This window comes from Macaca fascicularis, chromosome 17, assembly GCF_037993035.2.
Source record: "Macaca fascicularis isolate 582-1 chromosome 17, T2T-MFA8v1.1".
In the NCBI taxonomy this organism is placed as follows: Eukaryota; Metazoa; Chordata; class Mammalia; order Primates; family Cercopithecidae; genus Macaca; species Macaca fascicularis.
In genome coordinates, this window is record NC_088391.1 from 28,804,416 (window position 1) to 28,827,757 (window position 23,342).

The 23,342-nt window shown below is 45.8% G+C and overlaps 1 protein-coding gene and 1 long non-coding RNA gene across 7 annotated transcripts in view; one reads left to right on the forward strand and one right to left on the reverse strand.

Moving 5' to 3' along the window:
* The first annotated feature begins 3,059 nt into the window (after window positions 1-3,059).
* On the forward strand, window positions 3,060-22,993 carry LOC123569861 (uncharacterized). Its single transcript, XR_010582595.2, has 3 exons — window positions 3,060-3,176; window positions 16,310-16,507; window positions 22,052-22,993. It is a non-coding gene; the product is annotated as an uncharacterized lncRNA (long non-coding RNA).
* The window catches only part of EBPL (EBP like), a 30,900-nt gene continuing 21,310 nt past the window's right edge, over window positions 13,753-23,342 (reverse strand). For 2 of the 6 annotated variants that reach the window (XR_012426968.1, XM_005585862.4), the window contains 3 exons: window positions 22,610-22,679; window positions 16,090-16,228; window positions 13,753-14,236 (listed from right to left, as the gene is read on the reverse strand). Coding sequence is in view for 1 of the 6 variants with exons in the window: in XM_005585862.4 (XP_005585919.3) it covers window positions 13,996-14,236; window positions 16,090-16,228; window positions 22,610-22,679 (450 nt within the window). In the remaining 5 variants the exon portion in view is untranslated. Of the gene's footprint in view, window positions 14,237-16,089; window positions 16,229-16,293; window positions 16,418-22,609; window positions 22,680-23,342 lie in introns of those variants that run through there. The other 4 variants (XR_012426969.1, XR_012426970.1, XM_074022049.1 and 1 more) reach the window with 4 other exon arrangements.

The following is a 23,342-nucleotide window of genomic DNA, read 5'->3' on the forward strand; positions in this document are numbered from 1 at the left end:
AGCAACACTAAAATCTAAAGGATAATGGTGCCAGGGCCAGGCGCAGTGGCTCACACCTGTAATTCCAGCACTTTGGGAGGCCGAGGTAGGTGGATCACCTGAGGTCAGCAGTTCAAGACCAGCCAGGTCAACATGGTAAAACCCCGTTTTTACCCAAAATACAAAAATCAGCTGGGTGTGGTGGCACACGCTTGTAATCCCAGCTACTCGGGAGGCTGAGGCAGGAAAATCAGCTTGAACCCGAGAGGCGGAGGTTGCAGTGAGCGAAGATCACGCCATTGCACTCCAGCCTGGGCAACAGAACAAGACTCTGTCTCAAAACAAAACAAAATGGGTAATGGAGCCAGGTGCCGTGGCTCACACTGGTAATCACAGCACTTTGGGAGGCTGAAGCAGAAGGAACACTTGAGGCCAGGAGTTTGAGACCAGCTTGGGCAACAAAGTGAGACCTTGTCTCTATAAAATATAAAATAATTAGCCAAGCCTGGTGTCATGCACCTATGTAGTCCCAGCTACTTGGGAGGCTGAGGCAGGAGGATGGCTTGAGCTCAGGAGTTCGAGGCTGCAGTGAGCTATGACTGCCACTGCATTCCAAACTGGGTGACAGAGTGAGATAATAAATAAATAGGGCTGGGTGCGGTGGCTTACGGCTGTAATCCCAGCACTTTGAGAGGCCGAGGCAGGCGGATCACAAGGTCAGGAGATCGAGACCATCCTGGCTAACATGGTGAAACTCCATCTCTACTAAAAATACAAAAAAGTAGCTGGGCATGGTGGAGGGCGCCTATAGTCCCAGCTACTCGGGAGGCTGAGGCAGGAGAATGGCGTGAACCTGGGAGGCGGAGCTTGCAGTGAGCTGAGATCATGCCAGTGCACTCCAGCCTGGGCAACAGCGAGGCTCTTTCTCAATAAATAAATAAATAAATAAATAAATAAATAAATAAAGGATAATGAAGCAAAGCCTTCTAATTTCCGAGGGCAATTTGAACCACAAAATTGTCCAGTGACCCATAGGATAAAATAAATATCTATGAGTCAGTGCTAATAAAAATAAATAATTGAATGACTAAATAAGTGGAAAAGAAATAGCTCTACCCTACAAGAGAATTCCAATTAATAAATGTAAAAGAAATGAGGAAAAAAGAAAATCACTATTAGAACATTACGGTAATAATTGTTGCAGGCAGGATTCATCAATGAATGCTATAATTAGTTGGTAAAAGTTTGAGGATTAACAGGATATTTACACAGTCTCAAAGTATGTCCACTAATGTATTTATTACCTGCAAAAGGAAAAACTTTATGATGGAGAAACTAGCAGAAACCACTTTCACCACATAATCAAGGTTAGCATCACCGGTAATAAATCTGACCAACATCAAGCACCCAACATGATGTACTGAGAAGGGCACATTACCTCTGTGGTATTCTTGCCCCAAACCCATAACTGTCTAATCATGAGGAAAACATCAAACAAATCCAAATTGAGGGACATTCCAAAAAAATAACTGACCAGTCTTTTTCAAAACTGTTAAAGTCATGAAAGACAAAGAAAGACTGCCCCAGATTTGAAGAGACTGAGAAGACTTAGCAACCAAAACAAAGTGGAATCCCAGATTGGATCATGGAAAAATAAAACGACATTATTGGAAACACTGGTTATATGTGAAGTCTGAGTTTAGTAAGTAGTAGTGTACCAAAGTTGTTTGCCTAGTTTTGATCATTGCACTATGGCTATGTGAGCTGCAAAAAGACGTTACGTAGAACTCTGCAGTGTCTTTGCAGCTTTTCTGTAAGTCTAAAATTATTTAAAAATAGAAAGGAAAACAAAATTCAGAGAAAGAATTATTTCCAACCTAGAATTTTATACCTAAACTATAATTGTGATCTTAGCATAATGACATTTCTTGGACACTCAAGGGCTCATTGACTTTCTGTTAGGAAGCGACTGTAGTTTTTTTTTTTTTTTTTTTTTTTTTTTTTTGAGACGGAGTCTCGCTCTGTCGCCCAGCCTGGAGTGCAGTGGCCGGATCTCGGCTCACTGCAAGCTCCGCCTCCCGGGTTTACGCCATTCTCCTGCCTCAGCCTCCCGAGTAGCTGGGACTACAGACGCTCGCCACCTCGCCCGGCTATTTTTTTGTATTTTTTTACTAGAGACGGGGTTTCACCGGGTTAGCCAGGATGGTCTCGATCTCCTGACCTCGTGATCCGCCCGTCTCGGCCTCCCAAAGTGCTGGGATTACAGGCTTGAGCCACCGCGCCCGGCCGCGACTGTAGTTTTGCTCCCTTAAAAGAATGAACCAAGATGCAGACAGGGCATCTAGGCAATGTGGAATTCAGCACTAGAGGGAAGCAAAGGAATTTCCAGAACCATGGCTATGCAGAGGCTTCCAGAGCAACCAGAATAGATGGGAGCCAGGGGACTAACTGTTCCTAGAGGAAGGATGTTGCAAATCAACCAGCCAACCAACCAATCACCACCAACAGTTTACCTATCTAGTTGATTATATCGGGGAAGTTTTCCATTTTGACAGAGGATGGGATTGAATTATTGATAAGTATGTAGAAAACTAAGCAAACAGAAAAAAAAGAAAAAAAGGCAATGATCAGCTCTCGGGAAAACAAAATGTTGCCCTGAAAAGAAATGTAATCACAGTATCCTAAATGACTCACTTGTGGATAATTTTTCCATAGTCACGATAATGTAAATACTAAATACTCATTTAACTAAATATATTGGGAGGAGGGAAGAAGGGAAATGTGTGTGAGTGGCGTTTGGGGAATAAGAATTAAATTCTCATTTTCAAAGGTGAGAAGCAAGAAAATCTCTGTCCAATGGGCTCCCAGCCCCCAGGCAAGCTGCACCTTTTAGGTGTCATTATCTGGGTGGGAATAGTGAGGGTGGTGTGGCAGATGTGAACACACAGGGGAATCCTCTCTTCCGCTGTCCTAGGCAAACTGGTGGCTAATGGAAGGAAGCCAAAGCTGAGTGGGATTAGGGCTAGGAAGATGGGTCAGGCTGTGCTGGCTTGTGATGAGATGACCTCAGGTTCTATTTCAGCAGGGTTCAGCATCCAAGGAGATGCCTGCCATGTGGGGTGGAGTGCAGCCACAAGTCAAAGCAGCTGATAGCTGTCACGAGGTGGCTGTGGCCTGGTTTAGGCCTTGTTTTCAAGGTAGGTTCTGTGAAACACTAGTTCTGAAGAATGTAAAGAACTGATCTGAAAAGAGGGTTCCTTGGTCCAACATGCTTGAGAAATGCTGGATTCAATGACACTAAACAAGTTTCTCCACTTCGGACATCTCATCTCAAAACGCTTAATATGATTATGGGAATGTCCAATCTCTAAGGCATGGCATGTGGGGGAGATGGTGACAGAGTGTTTGATCATGATCATGGAACCCTTTCCACACAGAACTTAACAATGGACTAGAGACCTACTGACAACCCTTTCCAGAGTAGGGGTCGGCGTCAGTCAGGGCTGGCACTAACAGGAAAAGCACCGGGCTCCTTGTATCTTCACATCTTTCCCACCACTGCCAACCCCTTTCCACTGGCGAGGTCTAGTTAGGGTTTCGGGGCCAACAGGCAAATGAACTGAGGTTTGAGACAGGCTCTGCTCTCATGAAAAACTGAAGTGTTAACAAGACAGAAATGTAGGCAGAGGCCCAGTTTTAAGATACAGAGGCACCCAACAGGGGGCGGGACTCAGTGGCCCCCAGACCTGTAGTGTGCTGACAGGCCCACGCAAAGCCAAGATCCAACCTACAGCAGCCCTTCTCCATCAGCCCAGCACCCTGGGTTGCATTCCTTGGTCAGGCTCTGGAAATGGTAGAGGCAGCTGCTGTGGGAAGGTGAACCCCAGGGGTTCTGGCCCAGCTGGTTTGGGGCAAATGCAGGAGCTGACAGTTTACAATCACAGCCCGTCCCCACTCACCTGCTACAGTAGGCTTGGTCATTTCATTTCCCCGATTTCTCTAGGTCTCTAGCGGGGGTTCCCTGGTGCCGATGCCATTCCATCCAGGAGCTGATGAAAAGCCCACTTCTCTGAAGCACAGGCAGAATGTGTCCTTAGAACGGAAGCCAGGGGGCCAGGCACGGTGGCTCGCACCTGTAATCCCAGCACTTTGGAAGGTTGAGATGGGCGGATCACCTGAGATCAGGAGGCCGAGACCAGCCTGGCCAACATGGTGAAACCCCATCTCTACCAAAAATACAAAAATTAGCCGGCCATCATGGCATGCGCCTATAATCCCAGCTACTCGGGAGGCTGAGGCAGGAGAATCGCTTGAACCCGGGAGGTGGGCGTTGCAGTGAGCCGAGATTGTGCCACTGCACTCCAGCCTGGGGGACACAGGGAGATTCCAAAAAAAAAAAAAAAAAAAAGAAAGAAGAAAGAAAGGAAGGAAGAAAGGGAGGGAGGAAAGAAGGAAGGAAGGAAAGAAAGAAAACACAGGGTTGCCAAGGCCAAGGCATCACAGACTTAACACCACCAAGTCATTCCAGAGTGAACGGAACGCAAATCCAGTCTCAGGCTGTCTGATTGACGAAGCTTCTGGATGCACGGCTTGTACATTTTTACATTTTATTCTCTGTGATGTGCCTGGCTTAGGAGCTGCGGCTTTCGGCCAGTTGTTCTGCTCTAGCCCTGAGCACCCTGGCATGTTTTACAGTTCTGAGACTGTCCTATATTCAGGGCCTGTACCATGGACAGATGCAAAGCCACTAAATATGTGAGCTGGAATAGACAAGAACAGTTTATTGAGTGTTTACTACGTGCTCGTCCTCACAATGTTATGTGCTAAGCACTAGGAGTTGCAGTTTTTAGGGTGCGGAGCCTGAGGATGAGGGCAGTTACACATCTTGTCAAGTCTCCCCCTGGCAAGGGGCAATTGTAACTCAGCACTGCCTGGTGGCCCAGCCTGGGCTCTGGGGCCCGCCCCACCCTTCGCAGGTGGCCTGGCTGCCACTGTTCCCCATGGCACTGGGCAGGCTGCTCACATTTTGTTGCTGCAGGTTCTTCGATAATCCCTGTCCATAGGATTCATGAGATTATAGTGAGGATCAGATAATGCAATGAGCAGCAAAGTGCTTTGGAGTGGAGTGACTATGTACATGGGGTGCCAGTCACAGCCAGTCCTTTTCCTAGATACCCAACAATTTGGCATCCCAAAGGGATCACCATCTCTAGCGTGTGTTTCTGAGCTGACTAGAAAAAAGAAAAAGGCACACAGACGCAGGAAGACAGAAGTGTGATTTTGAACGTGGGTACCCCTTACCCAGAGCTGGAAGGCATGAAGGAGGTAAGGGTGGAGACCCACCGCCTAGAGGCTTTGAACAGAAACCTTGGAAGAGTGAACTCCCTCAGACCTCACGGCGGCCCCCACCCCCTCCCAACCCTTCCCCTAAATGCTTTAGACACTAAAAATACCCCAGCCACCTGCTGCCCTGGGAGGCAATAAATCATTGGCCATCCAGCACCAGAATCCGGGCCAACATGGCAGCGGACACAGACCCAAGGGATCAGTTCCCTTCCACCCAGGCCGCCATCAAGAGCCTGCCTGCTGCTGGGAGCGGGGGAGGGTGGAGGAGGGGGTGAGGGAGTGTGTTCAGAGGACACAGGACCTGCTCGGAGGCTTCTGGGGCCAGAAGTGCTAAGTGGGTGGGGGGTGAGCGGAGGGGAGTGAGTCACTGGAGGGGGTCCTGGGGAAAGGGCGGTGGCCCCTGTGCAGCGACAGCCATCTGTTTTATTATATAAAATAAGATCATCTCATCAAAACCACAGCTCAGCCGCCCAACTTCTGTCCTACTACTCCAGGGCCACCAGATGTCAGTGTTACAGGGCGCATGGATATTGGTGGTCAGATGTCAGGACAGGGACTGAATTTACGGAGAAACTGTTCAAACCAGGGGTGCTCAGGGGCAAACCCATGAAATCCGTTTCCTGCTTCCAGTTCTTACAAATTATATCCTACCCCCGGGGACTGAAATCAGTCTGACTCCAAAAAGGTAACCACGAAATGCCAAAGATCTGTTCACCTTCACTCGCAGCACAACACCATGTATCAGAAATGAGAGGCAAAGGCAGAATTTCTAACTTACTTATTATTAAAATGCATCATCGACAAACACACCATAGCGGGGAACATGAAGCAATGTGTTGTAGTGTAGTGTTGCTCAAATGTGAAAAAGCAGGGACCCCTGAGTCTCCTTTGTTTTGTTACCTCTCTCTCTAGAAAAAGCACTGCATTGTGAGTGACTTGGTCCAAGCAGTGAAAAATACAAACAGGACCATTCATAGACAAAAAAGCAAAGAATAAAATTCAGTGGTTACTCAAGTATAATGAATAGACCCAAGTGATCAGAAATGTGTTTATGCTGATTTTTTTAGAGCATTAAAAAATCCACAAAATTTGGGAGGCCAAGGTGGATGGATTGCTTGAGCCTAGGAGTTTGAGACCAGCTGACACAACATAGTGAGACCCCCATCTCTACAAAAAATTTAAAAATTAGCCAGGTATGGTGGCATATGTCTCAACTACTCAGGAGGCTGTGGTGGGAGGATCCCTTGAGCCTAGGATTGAGGCTGCAGTGAGCTGTGACTGCACTACTGCCCTTCAGCCTGGGCAACATAGTGAGATCCTGTCTCAAAAAAAAAAAAAAATAAAAGCTCTGTGGCCTTGGGGAGGTAATCTGACCCATGTGCCTCAGTTTCTTTGTCTATAAACTGGACCTCGCCAAAGCCCCTTTAACTAATGTAAGATTCTAGGATTCTAAGTGTGACTTTGAGACGTTCCTGTGGAGTTGGGAAGGTGAATGTACAAAAATTCCAATGGAATGCCAGCCAGGGCCACTTTAGTAACATAGACAAAGACTGAGAATTCAGAATGCCTTCCTCCTAACTCCTCGGGCACCCAGGGAAGGCTTCTGGAAGACAAGGGATTACACCCCTACGACCTAAGGCTGTAGCATGATCAAAATACTTGATCTCTTTTTAAGAGCTGGGAGGTGGCCAGGCAGATATTTTAAGATGTCAACTTGATCTGTATCATGATCAGCATCTAAGGAAACATTTTGTTTCCAAAAACAAATGATCACTGCTATCTATCAGTCTCTGTAAGCACATGAAATTCTCAAGAATGGGGCCTTTTCCGTCATACTTTTCACAGCTGGTTTTGTGTGTACACGTAGAACTGCTGCTTCCTGAACGATAAGTTTAGGGCAAGGAAGAGAGAGGGGAAGAAGGAAGGGGGAGTTAAAATCTTTCTTCAGGAGTCTCACCAGAATGTTAATATATGCACAGAAAAAGGTTTGAAAAATAGAAGCAGTGGCCAGGAGCAGTGGCTCACACCTGTCATCCCAGCACTTTGGGAGGCCTATTGCATGAACCCAGGGGTTTGAGACCAGGTTAGGAAACATAATGAAGCCCTGTCTATATAAAAAAATACAAAAATTAGCCCGGTTTGGTGGTGCTTGCCTGTCGTCCCAGGCACTTGGGAGGCTGAGGTGGGAGGGTCGTTTGAGCCCAGGAGGTAGAGGCGGCAGTGAGCTGATACCACGCCACTGTACTCCAACCTGGGTGACAGAGTGAGACCCTGTCTCAAAAAAAAAAAAAGAAAAAAAAGAAAAAGGAAAAAAAAAGAAACTAATTTTGTAACAGGTAACTGTGCTTCTCTCCGATGGTACTGGAGGTAATCATTTTTATTTTTTGCTTATCTGAATTTTTCATTTTTCAGCAATGAACATGTCAATTTGCGTAATAATTTTTTTTAATGCAAATACATGCAGGAAGGGTAATACATCAAATCATTATCAGTTACTAACTCCTTGATGTTAGTGAATGGGTGTGATTTGTTTCCTACAGTGATAAGAAGTGGATTTTGTTAGGTCTGGGGTCTGTAGATCTCAAGGTGGTACTTGAGGCAGTAGAAAGGGAAGAGAGAAGGTGGAGAGCCCTCAAAAGGGAAGTGGGTGGAGAAGGTTGGCTCACACCTTAGGCCGGCCAGCTGCTGTCTATAACCTTGAGGGCATTTATTTATTTTTATTTTAAAAAGTATTTGTTTTTAGTTTTTGTAGCAATGGGGTCCCACTGTGTTGCCCAGGCTGGTCTTGAACTTCCAGCCTCATGTGATCCTCCTGCCTTGGCCTCCCAAAGTGCTGGGATAATAGGTGTGAACCACTGCTCCTGGCCAGAAGGCATTTAATAAAAATTAAGGATAGCAACAGTTAACCTTTTCTCATGCAAGGCTTTGCTCAATTATTCTCTCTATAAATAACTTCTCTTTAGAGTCAAACTCAAGAGTTCATAACAAACAAGAAAAAGAGCACATGGATTTTAATAATTTTAAAATAATGAAGAACAAAGGATTCTTCTCCAAACCTTTTCATTTTGATTTCCATCAAAACTTTCTTTGAGAAGGTTTTCTTTTACAATTTCCATACTGGAACCTATAGACTTTTCTTGAAGCTCCAGTATAAATACTTCAGGAGTTATAGAGCTCACATAATTAAATACAAGCAAACATCATCATTTAAACACTTTTAAATAGGTTATGCCGACTTTTGCCCCAATATTATCTAGAAAGAAAGAGTTTGCAAAGGAAATTCACAGTATAAACAACACTGGGAAGGTATCTTAGTCCATTTTGTGCTGCTGTAACAGAAAACTTGAGTCTGGATAATTTATAATACACAGATTTATCTGGCTCATGGTTCTCAAGGTTGGGAAGTTCAAGATTGAGGGACTGCGTCTGGTGAGGGAGTTCTTGCTGTGTCATCTCATGGCAGAAGGGTGCAAAGGCAAAAGGGCACAAGCACGTGAGACAGAGAGACAGACTGAAAGAGAGACAGAAAGAGGGTGCCAAACTCATCCTTTCATCAGGCTCTGCTGTGATAACTAACCCACTCAGCAATAATGGCATTAATCCATTCATGAGAGCACAGCCCTCATGACCGAATCACCTCTTAAAGGTCCTACCTCTCAACATTGTTGCACTAGGGATTAAGTGTCCGATACATCCTTTTTGGGAGACACATCCAAACCACAGCAGGAGGGATGGATTCTTTGCACAAATCACTCCCTACAATATAAGCTATTCATAACCCATTGTGAATCATTTTATATATTCATTAAAGCATGCCTTCTATGGCTGGCTCCCAGGCAACCAATGTGATGGGGAGATGATAGAAGGTACCAGAGTAACAGATCTCTAAAGGTCGCAAGCAAAATGTAGACTTTTCAAATAAATTCTGCCAGGTGCAGTGGCTCATGCCTGTAATTCCAGCACTTTGGGAGGCCAAGGCGGGAGGACTGCCAGAGCCCACAAGTTTGAGACCAGCCTGGGAAACATAATGAGACCCCATTGCCACCAAAAAAAAAAAAAAAAAAAAGCCAGGCATGGTGGCTGTGCCTGTGGTTCCAGGTACCTGGGAAGCTGAAGTGGGAGGATTGCTTGAGCCTGGGAAGTCAAAGCTGCAGTGAGTTGTGATTGTGCCACTGCACTCCAGCCTGGGGTGACAGAGAGAGGCTGTCTCTGTCTCAAAAGAAAAAAAAAGGGAAGAAAATACATTCCAACTGTTTATCAAGTAGTTAGAGATATTGAGGCTTGAAGAGGGAAGCAATATTGAGGCAGTGCCTTGTTCATTGAATCTAAGATGCTGTCAAGCGTAAGATGTACTGTACTTTGGAAAGAAAAAACTGGCAGGGTGTGGTGGCTCACACCTGTAATCCCACACTTTGGGAGGCTGAGGCAAGCAGATTGCTTGAGCCCAGAAGTTCAAGACCAGCCTGGGCAACATGGCAAAACCCCATCTCTTCAAAACAAACAAAAACCCAAAATTACAAAAATTAGCTGGGCGTGGTGGTGCATACCTGTGGTCCCAGCAACTCTGGAGGCTGAGGAGGGAGGATCACTTGAGCCTGGGAGGCAGAGGTTGCAGTAAGCCAAGATCAGGCCACTGCACTCCAGTGAACCAAGATCAGGCCACTGCACTCCAGCCTGGGCAACAGAGCAAGACCCTGTCTCAAAAGAAAAAACAAAACAAAAACCACTGCCAACTAAATTATGACAAACTGTAAAATGCATCCTAATTTTTAAAATTATGATGTGGGGAAAATGTGAGGATGTTAAAATGTGGGGAAAGTACCATCTTGAATCAATCAACTACAGCATTCCCTCAGTCTGCTTGCTCCCACCTGCCTGTGTCAGGGCGTGACGGGATTCTACTCACAGTGCCTGTGGCTCCTTAACTGCTACACGGGGACACCAACCCTCCTCCCAGCTCACTTCATTGTGAAGTCATTTAGATGTCCTTACTTGGCAGTAGAGTGGATCTGTACTCCAAGTTCCCGTCAGAGTATAATCCCCATTTCTCTCCCATTCGATACTCGGCAAAAACTCAATGGAGAGAAATCATGCTTGCAGTACTGCCGGCAGGATTGGCAGCCCATCCATTTTGTTCTACTCTGTTTACCCTTGGATTGAGCCAGATCAGCAGAGAGCAAAGCCCTGGAACCATGCTGGGTAATCCCTCATGGGAAGGCCCGCGCAGACGCTCCTGCTGGTGCACTGTCCGCCCACGCCAGGGAGGCCGTTAAAAGCAGCCCGAGGTGTCCTGAATTTGCTGTCAAGGGCACAGCAGTGGGTCTTCATGAGGACCGCTGGAGACATTTTTCACGTCTTCATACCAGAAATTTAAAAAACTAAACTTTAAGAAATGGAGGATATGATCACTATGCGTTACATACAGGCAGCAAATTTTCTCATGTATCCCATAAATGTGAACAAATTAAATAACTATGAAGGTGTTTTTCTTAATGCAGTTGTTATAATCATAAAAATCTGTGCATGGATGATGTATTAGTTCACTGTCACATTGCTACAAATGACTACCTGCGACTGGGTAATTTATAAACAAATAACTACCCGAGACTGGGTAATTTATAAGAAAAGAGGTTTGTTTTAATTGGCTTAGGGTTCTGCAGGCTGTATAGGAGGCATGGCTGGGGGAAGCCTCAGGAAACTTACAATCATGGCAGAAGGCAAGGTGAAGCCGGTACTTCCTACATGGCCTGAGCAAAAGAGAGTGTGAAGGGGACGGTGCTACACACTTTACAACATATCTCGTGAGAGCTCTATCATGGGACAGCACTGGGAGATGGTGCTAAACCATGAGAAACCACCCTCACGATCTAATCGCCTCCCACCAGGCCCCTCCTCCAACACTGGGAATTACAATTCAACATGGGATCTGGGTGGTGACACAGAACCGTGTCAGGTGATGTAAAATTCACTTCCTCATAAAGGTTTCTGACTATGGTTAAAACACATCAGCCTGAGTTCAGCCCATGGGGAAGGAAAAAATAACTACTGATAATGAACCAGAAACTCTGACTGAATAAATTACCAAATAAAATGATATTATGAACAAAAATAAAGTACACCCTGAGCAACATAGTGAGACCTTGTTTCTATCAAAAATTTAAATTAGCTGGGCTTGGTGGCACATGCCTGTAGTTCCAGCTGCTTGAGAGGTTGAGGTGGGAGGTTCGCTTGAGCCTGAGAGGTTGAGACTGCAGTGAGCCATGATGTCACCACTGCACTCCAGTGATAGAGCAAGACCCTGTCTCAATATAAATAAAAAAGTATAACATATATACAGAAAAGTACACAATTTATAAATGTAGAGCCAAATGAATTATCACAAATTATAATTACCCCAAATGAAAAAAAACAGGACATTACCAGAAGCCCCTATGACTTCTCCCAGCACTGTACCCATTTTGTCCCCAAAGGCAATTTCCATCCTGATTTCTTGATTTTTCATTTTTTTTATTTTTGGTTTTATAGAGACAAGGTCTCACTATATTGCCCAGGCTGGCCTCGAATTCCTGGACTCAAACAATCCTCCCTTTTCACCCTCCCAAAGTGCTGGGATTACAAGTGTGAGCTATTGTGCCTGGCCATCCTCATTTCTAACACCATCGATTCGTTTTATGTGTTTTTAAATTTTACATCAATAGAATCACAGAATATGTATTCTTTTGGTGGCTCCTTTTGCTCCTCATTATGTCTGCAAAATTTCTCCAGGTTATTATGAGTAGCAGAAGGTTGTTCTTCGAGACAGGGTCTTGCTCAGTCGCCCCAGCTGGAGTGCAGTGGAGTAATCACGGCTCACTGCAGCCTTGACTTCCCAGGTTCAGGCAATCCTCCCCACTCAACCTCCTGAGTAGCTGGGACAACCGCCTGAGTAGCCACCAAACCTAGCAAATTTTTTTCATTTGTGGAGTGAGGGTCTCACTATGTTGCTCAAGGTTAGTCTTGAACTCCTGGGCTCAAGTGATCCTCCCGCCTTGGCCTCCCAAAGCACTGGGATTATAGGCGTGAACCATCATGCCCAGCTGGTTGTTGAGCATGCTGTACAGTAATCCATTTATGTATATATAACTTACTCATTTAGATTGTTTCCAGTTTGGGATTATTACGAATAATGCTGCCATTTTGGTGTATATATTAAGCATTTCTGTGAGGTACATACCTAGGAGTCAAATTGCTGGGTTATAGGATATAGATGGTTGGCTAAGCTCTGGGGATGACTACGGGATGACCACAGAATGGACCACCCCCAAGGGCAGCACTACCAATAAGGCCACCACTGGGGCTACTCAGCCCACAGACCCTTTATTCCTGCTGCTCCAGCCTTGACTGCCTCTTGACACCCAGGGAGTTGGACACTTTGTATACTAATGCCAAACTCTCACATTTCCATGACCTTACTTGTCTGCACAAAACGGAAAAGAGGGAGAGACAGTGGGGGTGGTGGGGAGAGAGAGGGAGGGAAGAAGACAAGAGAGAGAGAGACAGAGAAAGAGAGAGAGAGAGAGAAAGGAAACAGTAGAAAGTGGCCTCTGTATTTTCACCCTCCAAATCTCTCAAGTACTTCTGAAAGGTAAAACCAGTCTGGCATCTGGGACCAGGGCCTGCAGCCTCTGCAGGGTAGGAAGCCAACCTAGAAGGAGAGTGGAACACAGACTGAGCTATCAGAGCTACAGCATCCGCCACAACATACCAAGGGCCTGGTCTATGTGCTGGGCAAGGCAGAGATCAGATCTGTGAGCTTAAGAGTCCAGTAAGAAAGGCAAGCGCTGAACAAGTTAATGTAAGTACCTGCTCCCCAGCCACCACAGAACTGCTAATTCATCTCCCAGAGGAGTGTTTTCTGAAACACAATGTAATCACACATCCCTCTTGGTGCTGAGGGTAAGTGCCAAATTGGTGCTTTCCTTCTCTCAATTCTGTAGAAGGTTAGGGCATGCATTTTGCATATTTATGTCATGTTCATCTTATTATTTCTCACTCTCACTTTCCCTGTCTTCCTATTTCCTGATTTACTTTTCATTATAATGTATTACGTATTTCTGCAAGGCATCTTCAATCTTCCTCCTTGAAAAAGGACAGATATAAATCAATCCTCTATCTGCGTGGACCCCCAGTGCTTACCCATTTACTCAGGAGGAGTCAGCTCACTCACCAGCTCCTATCTTCATGTTTTGTTGGGTTCACAAATTTTAAATAGTATAAATATAAAAACAGAAGCTTTCAATTCATTTCTGGTTTCACATTGGTAATCAAAAAAGACTAGTGAGAAGATTAAAAGATGATGCAAGAACATGTCCTGTGGAATAAAAAATTAATATAACACTATAGTATTATACAATAATTGGTTTTACTAATGTGGATTAATATGAGCCATAAAATGCATAAACATTTTATTATTACAAATTCAAATCTGTTCTCTTTTCCCTATATCACCATTTAATTGAACAACAACACAACGAAAACTGGTCACCTTAAAACCAATTTGAAAAAGGTTGTTCAGGAGCACCAATACAAAATCGAAGTGTAGACTGGAATGTGTCACATTTTGGCCAAACAAAAAGATTTGATTCATTTTGGCTCATAAAGTTAGATAATGGTGTTTATGGTTTTGAAAGTTCACTGAAACTTTTTCACTGAACTGGTTTTTTTCTGATGCATTTTCTTGAGTTCTACCCACGACTGCCACAGTAGCAGTCCTGGGATCAGAACCCACACACCGTTAAAAAAAAACAGGTAAACCCAACAGTAGAGCCAGTTGCTGGTGTTGAGGTTGGGGCTTCTGGTGAGCCACTCCGGGAGGAAGGTCATCCAGCAGCCATACAACTCGCACACGCACAGGGTGATCTGCAGGAAATGCCTGTTGGAGAGAAAGAAGCCCGGATGAACCACCAGCTTGGCACAGTTTGGCATCAGAGTCATGATATCTTGTCTGTAATGGCAGCATCAACAGTCTTTGCTATGAAAACCTCCCTAAGTTGGGCCTCAGGTGTTGGGTGGTGCTATTTTGATGAGGGCAAGTCAATCTAATTAATGAAGGCTCATTCTTTCCTTAGAGGAGCAACACTGCCCTTTCTAGATTATTCTCAGAGTTAAGTAAGGACCCTCAGGGATCCTGACCCATTCTTAGGGAAATTTAGTGAGATCACACCTGACTTAGCACAGAGAGGCCTGACTGTGAATCTCACCAAGAGCCATTATAAAAGGGGAGAGTGAGTAATAACCCCTTCCTCCAACAGTGTAGCACAGACTAGATGAGATATGAGGATAAAGAGCCCAGCACTGGGCAAGTAAGTGCTCAATAATGCAAATATTACAAATGTTTGAAATAATAAACACATGGGCACATGTAGTAAGTTTGCAACCATAGTCATGGAGTGAAAAATATGTCAAGGTACCAAGGAAAAATTTAATTTTTATTGCCAACTATCTCTCTAAAACTGGGTGGGGAAGGAAGCTTTAAATAAGACTTCTTCATTACAAGATGGTGGAAAATTGAATGCAGCTGTGCCTACTTGACATTGTTTTAGGGATTCATCTCAGGATAGCAATCTATTCACCCCAGGCCACTTTGTCCCTAAGGAAAGAAAAGGAAGGGAGGAGAGTTTATAGTCTCTCAGAGTCTGATAGGATGGATACTATTTTAATCTTTCTTCTTTTTTTTTTTTTTTTTGACACAGAGTCTCACTCTGTCACCCAGGTTGGGTGCAGTGGAACCAACACGGCTCACTGCAACCTCCACCTCCCAGGTTCAAGCAATTCTCCTGCCTCAGCCTCCTGAGTAGCTGGGGCTACAGGTGCCCACCACCATGCCTGGCTAGCTAATTTCTGTATTTTGAGTAGAGACGGGGTTTCACCATGTTGGCCAGGCTGGTCTCGAACTTCTGATCTCGTGATCCGCCTGCCTCGGCCTCCCAAAGTGCTGAGATTACAGGCATGAGCCACTGCACCTGGCCTCTCTGCACTCTGCCCACCCCATACCCTTCACAATCTGCTTCTGAGATTTCTTATTTATCTTGCAAGTCTGACTCCGAATTATGTAAAATAATTTACTTTTTGTCAAGTGGGATAGGAGTTTTCTTATATGATTTGGGGGGAAAAGGATGGACGTATTACCATTTTATTCTCCAAAGTATTGGTGGCAAATCATCCAAGAGTGTTAGCACCGTTCTTGCCTCTACAGAGTCTAGGTTGTTATTAGAATAATATTTCTCATATTTTTGATTCGGAAAAGTCTGAAATGATCCTAGTAGCACCATCACACTTATCTCACATCAAATAATTTTCATTTCTATTCTGGTTTTTTTTTGGAGACAGGGTCTTACTATGTCAACCAGGTTGGAGTGCAGTGGCGTGATCATGGCTTCCTGCAGCCTTGACCTCCCAGGTTCAGGTGATCCTCCCACATCTGCCTCCTAAGTATCTGGGACTACAGGCACGTGCCACCATGCCTAATTTTTAAATTTTTTATTCCCTGTAGAGACAGGGTCTCACTGTGTTGCCTAGGCTGGTCTCAAACTCCTGAGATCAGGTGATCCTCCCGCCTCAGCCTCTCAAAGTGCTGCGATTACAGGTGTAAGCCACCGTGCCAGGCCTCTATTCTTCTATCTTTTATCTAACAAATACATGTGGTCACAACCTACTCCAAAGGTCACCTAAGTGTTGGGACACATGTTTCCCCTCCTTCCAGCAGGACGGAAGAAGGGCACCTACCGGTAATGTTTTTCTTTGACTATGGCATAAATGAGGAACAATGCCAGAGACCCATCCAGCGTGACAGTCAGAATTTCCACAGACACAATGGTTGGATCGAAATAAACCCATCTTGCATCAGCTTTGCCATATTCTTTCCCTAAAGACAAAATCCACATTGTTACTCAAATGGCAACAGTTTTTATGACAGTCCATGGAAATTACCTTTCTTTCCTTTAAGGTGGAGATAAAATAAGTTATCGCCACTCTCTCTGCGTTCTTCACGATGCCTTAGCGGAAGGCAGGAGAAGCCCTGGGACCAAAATGCATTCACCACCTGACACAAGCACTAAGAACAGCAGCCGGTTACAGGTGTCCAATCATTCAGTTTCCAGCATGCTTTCACATTCGCGCCCTCCTCAGCCCCACCCTCTTCAATGTAAGTAGCAGAATTTTAAAAGAATTCAACATGGTCAGATTTTGCAAAGACAATCTCCAGTCATGATCTTGGTAAATACATTGTAATTCCTTACTTCAAAATTTCCATATAAATTCTGTAAGTATAATGGAGATGTGGGAAATTTGCTATGAAGGACATGTTTATAAAAGACACGTTTATGGCCAGGTATGGTGGCTCACGCCTGTAATCCCAGCACTTTGGGAGGCCGAGGCGGGCAGATCACGAGGTCAGGAGATCGAGACCATCCTGACTAACACGGTGAAACCCCGTCTCTACTAAAAATACAAAAAATTAGCCGGGCGTGGTGGCGGGCACCTGTGGTCCCAGCTACTCCGGAGGCTGAGACAGGAGAATGGCGTGAAACCAGGAGGCGGAGCTTGCAGTGAGCCAAGATCACGCCACTGCACTCCAGCCTGGGCAACAGAGCGAGACTCCGTCTCAAAACAAAACAAAACAAAAAAACCCATGTTTGTTGGCCAGGCACGGTGGCTCACGCCTGTAATCCCAGCACTTTGGGAGGCCAAGGTGGGTGGATCACTTGAGGTCAGGAGTTTGGGACCAGCCCAGCCAACGTGGTGAAACCCTGTCTCCACTAAAAATACAAAATTTAGCTGGGCTTGGTGGCACATGCCAGTAATCTCAGCTACTTGGGAGGCTGAGGCAAGAGAATCACTAGAACCTGGGAGGCGGAGGTTGCAGTGAGCTGAGATCGCACCACTGCACTCCAGCCTGGGCAACAAGAGCTAGACCCTGTCTCAAAACAACAACACGTTTATTAATAACAGAAGAGAAACTAGGTGCTGAAGGGACAGCGGGCAGCGGGGGGAGGAGAGAGCCCGGACTGCAGAATGAATCAGAGTGGGCAGAGGGGGTCTCCGCCCACAGGGATAGGGGACTCACAATGGCCCTCACACAGTCTCAGCTGTGCTGCTTGGGGAGCCAGTGTGCTCTTAGAGATCCATCCAGACCCATTATCAGAATGGTTTCTTCTTGGGATCACCATGACTCAGAGTCTTTTTAGGGCTGGAATGATGGCCAGGTATTGTAGAGGCCATTAAAAATTATTTAATTATTTTCTTAATGTGTAAAAGTAATACATGCTGGTCCTAAGACCTCAAATGACTACAGTGAAAAAAATGGAAGTGATGACCTTGTCTCCCCCTTTAATACTATCTCGCATTATCCAGAAGAGGTGTGATGGCCACAGAGGAGCCCGTGATCTGCTACTGAGCAGCACACAGCTCTTGTCTCATAAAGGTCAGAGGAAGGATCCCTCGGGGCCTGGGACAAAGGTTTCTAACGAAAGGCTGTCCTAAGAGAAAGGACAGTAAGAGGATTAGCTATTTAATGGAATAACACACAAGGCACGTGCTGAGGGGATGTTCTGTGAGAGGCCACCGAGAGTCAGCAACCTGTCCTTAGCCAACTGTCTGCAGTCTCCTGTGCCCTTCAATAACTAACTGGAAAACACTGTCATATTGAAACGTTTCTCCCCTAAATTTAAATATACATACAAAAGGTGAAATACACCAGTTAGTGCACTTAAAATCTAATAAAATATCACTTAAGTAAAATGTCAGTTCTTCAGGAATAAAAAGAGATATTGACCAAGTCTTTTTTTTTTTTGAAAAAGAGTCTCACTGTTGCCTAGCCAGGAGTGCAATGGCACAATCTCGGCTCGCTGCAACCTCCGCCTCCCAGGTTCAAGTGATCCTCCACCCTCAGCCTCCCGAGTAGCTGGGACTACAGGAACCCACCACCACACCCAGCTAATATTGATTGACCGAGACGGAGTCTCACTCTGTCACCCAGGCTAGAGTGCAATGGTCAGATCTCAGCTTGCTGCAACCTCCACCTCCTGCGTTCAAGTGATTCTCCTGCCTCAGCCTCCCAGTAGCTAGGATTACAGGCACGTGCCACCATGCCTGGCTAATTTTGTATTTTCAATAGAGATGGGGTTTCACCATGTTGGTCAGGCTGGTCTCAAACTCCCGACCTCAGGTGATCTACCTGCCTTGGCCTCCCAAAACGCTGGGATTACAGGCTTGAGCCACTGCACCTGGCCTAATTTTTGTATTTTTAGTAGAGACAGGGTTTCACAATGTTGGCCAGGCTGGTCTCAAACTCCTAACCTCAAGTGATCCATCTGTCTCGGCCTCCCAAAATGCTGGGATTACAAGCGTGGGCCACCGTGCCCAGCCTTCAACAAGTCTTTTTTTTAGCATTTGGAAGTGCTGTGGTAGGCCCCAAGAATGCAGCTGCAAGTAGGACCAAATGTCGGCCCTTAGTGGCCCACATTTTAGTGAGGCTGAAAACCAGGCAGTGGTGGCTAGAGAATACAATGGCAGGGAAGTAGCACTGAAGCCAGACTACGAACATCAGGGAAGACTTCCTGGAGGAGGTGTTTTGGTCACTGCCTCTCTTCCCTGTTGGTGAGGGATGGACTTCTGCCTGAGGGCCATGGTGATGGCTGAACACACAACACCCGACACTGGGCAGATGAGATGGAGGAGGTTTATCAGTCACATACACTCATGGCCTAGGGAAGGAGGACATCTCGCCATGCAGGGCCACATAGGGGTCGTACCTGGGAACAGTGATCGGGCAGGGGCCACAGAGGCAGGCTTTGCAGTAACAAGAGGAGGGGTTGGGTTGAGCCCTGGTTCCCGAGAAAGGATGTGATTGGCTTGTTTGGATAATTCTACGGGCAGACTGGTGGGAACTGAAGCCTGCTACTGAGGGGACAAGCAGGCACTGCGCCTGCTCCCCTTGACAGGGGGAGCTATCCGGTTAGGGAACCTTATATGTGGAAGCAGAGTGGAGAGGGAGACTTGCAGTTTGGTCATTTGAGGCCCCCCCTGGATCTCACCAGATATCGAAACAGACATAATACTGAATCCTGGCCAGGCAGGATGGCTCACACCTGTACTCCCGGCATTCTGAGAGGCCGAGGTGGGTGGATCACTTGAGGTCAGGAGTTTGAGACTGGCTTGGCTAACAAGGTGAAACCCTGTCTCTATTAAAATACAAAAACTAGCCGGGCATGGTGGTGCACACGTGTAGTTCTAGCTACTAGGGAGGCTGAGGCAGGAGAATCACTTGAACTGGGAGGCAGAGGTTGCAGTGAGCCGACACTGAGCCACTGTACTCCAGCGCTCCAGCCTGGGAGACAGAGCGAGACTCTGTTTAAAATAAGAAGAAGAAGGAGAAGAAGAAGAAGAAGAAGAAGAAGAAGAAAAAAGCAGACATAATACTGAATCCTAATTTCAGGCCTTATACCACAAGAGGTGACTCCAAATCTGAGTGAAAAATAAGGGTGTTTCAGGGAGGAGCATGTATAAAGGCCTTGAGCTGAGAATATAATGTGTCTGAATCTAGACAGTTTAGCAGAGCTGCCGGTGGGGAAGGTTAATGCCTGAGAGGAAGGTAGGGGACAGACAGTAAGGGGCCCTGGAATCCACTAGTCCCTGTGCATCTCCCTGTGGCAGTCCCCCTGGTATCTCCTCTACTGCTAAACTTTGACCATCTCTTTGCTTATTAAACACTGAAACAATAAAAAGGCAAACAGGAGCATTAGAGAGGCTGATGATGTGATCATTTCCATTGATTCTGTGACTGATAACGGGGCTTAGGTGAGGTTTACAGGGAAAAGATGCAAACTAAGGATCAGGGTAGATTTCCTCAACCAGAGCCATTGTTGTGTCCTCAACCAGAGAGTGGAGACCAGGACACACCGAGTATTCATGACGTTTATGGCCGGCCCTGCATTCCAGTGAAGCCAAGGTCAGAACACAGGTCATCCTCAGAAGGTCCTGCTCTAGACACACAGTATCAGAATCTGCATTTGAGTAAGATGCCCAGGTGATTTGGGGTACTTTGGCGTCTGGGAACTACTACTTGCTTTACATTTTCTACTGGATTTTTACTTTCATGAAAATAAAGGACACCTTCATTAAATGAGTTTTTACTGCGTTTTGGTTTTTAGAAATAGGGTATCACCATGTTGCCCTGGCTAAACTCAAACTCCTGGGCTCAAATAATCCTCCTGCCTCAGCCTCCCAAGTAGCTAGGGCTCCAGGCTCGAGCCACTGCACCCAGCTAGTTTTCACTTCTTTAAGGTGCATAATGTAAACGTGAAGATGATGGAGAAAGCCTGTGTTAGACATTCACATTTCATGGGATTGAGCCAAATCTGGGCTGTTTGCTTTCTCTCATGTCAGGCAGGACAGCCAGAGGAGATGTCAGCACAGCATCTGGCAAAGAGGAGAAGAGGATGCTCAGCAGGAGGAGCCATGACTCAGGCTGGCGTTGTCAGCCTCTGGGCTTCACTAGCAATCCCCGAGCAAAGTTTAATGCAGCCGATCAAAAGTGCATAGCTGCATTCAGCTGGGCCCCTGGATCTGAAATGGCTCAACTCTGGTCAAGGGGACTCAGACTCCTTGGCTAGGACTTGAGGCATCAAAGATGACACCTTTTCCTCTGGGAAGTACTAATGAGCCTACTCAATTCTCTAGATGTTTCCTAACACTAGTGGTAAACAGGAGTCCCCCACACAGATCCTAGCTGGAAATGATTTCTGAGTCACGAAAAGAAATGAGATAAACAGGATGGGTGTGGTGTCTCACACCTGTAATCCCAGCACTTTGGGAGGCCGAGGCGGGCAGATCACAAGGTCAGGAGATTGAGACCGTCCTGGCTAACATGGTGAAACCCTGTCTCTACTGAAAACACAAAAAATTAGCCGGGCGTGGTGGCAGGCACCTGTAGTCCCAGCTACTCGGGAGGCTGAGACAGGAGAATGATGGCATGAACCCGGGAGGTGGAGCTTGCAGTTAGCCAAGATCGTGCCACTGCACTTCAGCCTGGGCGACAGAGCGAGACTCCATTTCAAAAAAAAAAAAAAAAAAGAAATGATGCAAAGTTTCAGAAGCAAAACCTGAAAGCAGTTATCCTGAGAAAGGCAGTTTTATAAAGTGGCAAAAAAAAAAAATAACTGTCGGTACTGACATAGTACATGGTAGGACATCGATGCTAATTGACTGACAATGAGCAAGAAGACTTTTGGAAAGGATCTATAAGACCACAAAAAAGTATGTACAATAAAAAGAAAGTTGATATTAAAAGTATGGGAAAAGCACCCAGTTTAAATGCTACAAGTTCTTCCATCTGCACTCACTACCAACATTTTTTTTTTTTTTTTTGAAAGGGAGTCTTGCTCTATTGCCCAGGCTGGAGTGCAGAGGTGCGATCTTGGCTCACTGCAAGTTCCGCCTCCCGGGTTCACACCATTCTCCTGCCTTAGCCTCCCGAGTAGCTGGGACTACAGGTGCCCGCCACCATGCCTGGCTAATTTTTTGTATTTTTAGTAAAGATGGGGTTTCACTGTGTTAGCCAGGATGGTCTCTATCTCCTGACCTTGTGATCTGCCTGCCTCGGCCTCCCAAAGTGCTGGGTTTACAGGCATGAGCCACCGCACCCAGCCACTCACTAGTAACATTTTTTATTTTATGTATTGTTTTTTAGAGATGGACTCTTCCTCTGTCACCTGGGCTGGAGTGCAGTGGTGCAACTGTGGCTCAATGCAACCTTGAACTCCTGGACTCAAAAGATTCTCCCGCCTCAGCCTCCTGAGTAGCTAGGACTACAGGTGTGCACCACCACACCTGGCTCATTTAAAAATCTTTTTTTAAAGATAGGGTCTTGCTGTGTTGCCCAGGCTCAAACAGTTTAACATACAGCTTTATTAAGATGTAATTCACATGCCACCCAATCTACCTATTTAAAGAATTGGTTTTAGTATAATCACAGGTTTGAATCACCACAATCTAATTTTAGAACATTTCATTACCCCAAAAAGAAACCTGTGCCCATTAGCAGTCACTCCTCATTTCCCCCCAACACTCCCACCCCTACCCTCATTCCCAGGCAACCAGTAATCTACAATGTCTCTACAGATTCACCTCTTCTGGACATTTCATATAAATGAAATCATACAATATGTGATAGAGGCATTTATTTGACAGTCACACTTGCAATAAACCTCCTCCAACATTTCAAACGCAAACATTTTTAATTACTTACATAAAGAAGCAATCAAGCCATCGGAATTTGCAACGTTTCCTACTAAAGACAAGTAGACAAAAGGGCCTTCCTAGAGAGGAGAAAATGAAGACATGCTCTAATACAGCATCACAACCACAGGATGGCACCGTAGACACATGGCATTGCCTGGCTCCATCCCCCACCCTTCTCCATGGCTCACATCCTGGCCAGAGCCTGGAAACATCCACACAACCTTGTGGGATGCGATCCTGGGGCCTGGTTACCCGGACCTTGGAAATGGGTATGTCTCACCCTAATGTACAATTAATGTTGCTTTTCAGTGACTGGCACTGTAAAAGCAGAGATGTGTTATTTTGCGGAAAAAGTGAAATTTTTGCATAAGAGTTTATTGTATTAAATAGAGTAAGCGCCGGGCGCGGTGGCTCACGCCTGTAATCCCAGCACTTTGGGAGGCCGAGGCGGGCGGATCACAAGGTCAGGAGATCGAGACCACGGTGAAACCCCGTCTCTACTAAAAATACAAAAAATTAGCCGGGCGCGGTGGCGGGCGCCTGTAGTCCCAGCTACTCAGGAGGCTGAGGCAGGAGAATGGCGTGAACCCAGGAGGCGGAGCTTGCAGTGAGCCGAGATCGCGCCACTGCACTCCAGCCTGGGCGACAGAGCGAGACTCCGTCTCAAAAAAATAAATAAATAAATAAATAAATAAATAGAGTAAGCTCTAGATTATTCCAGGGATCTTAAGTCTTTGAGT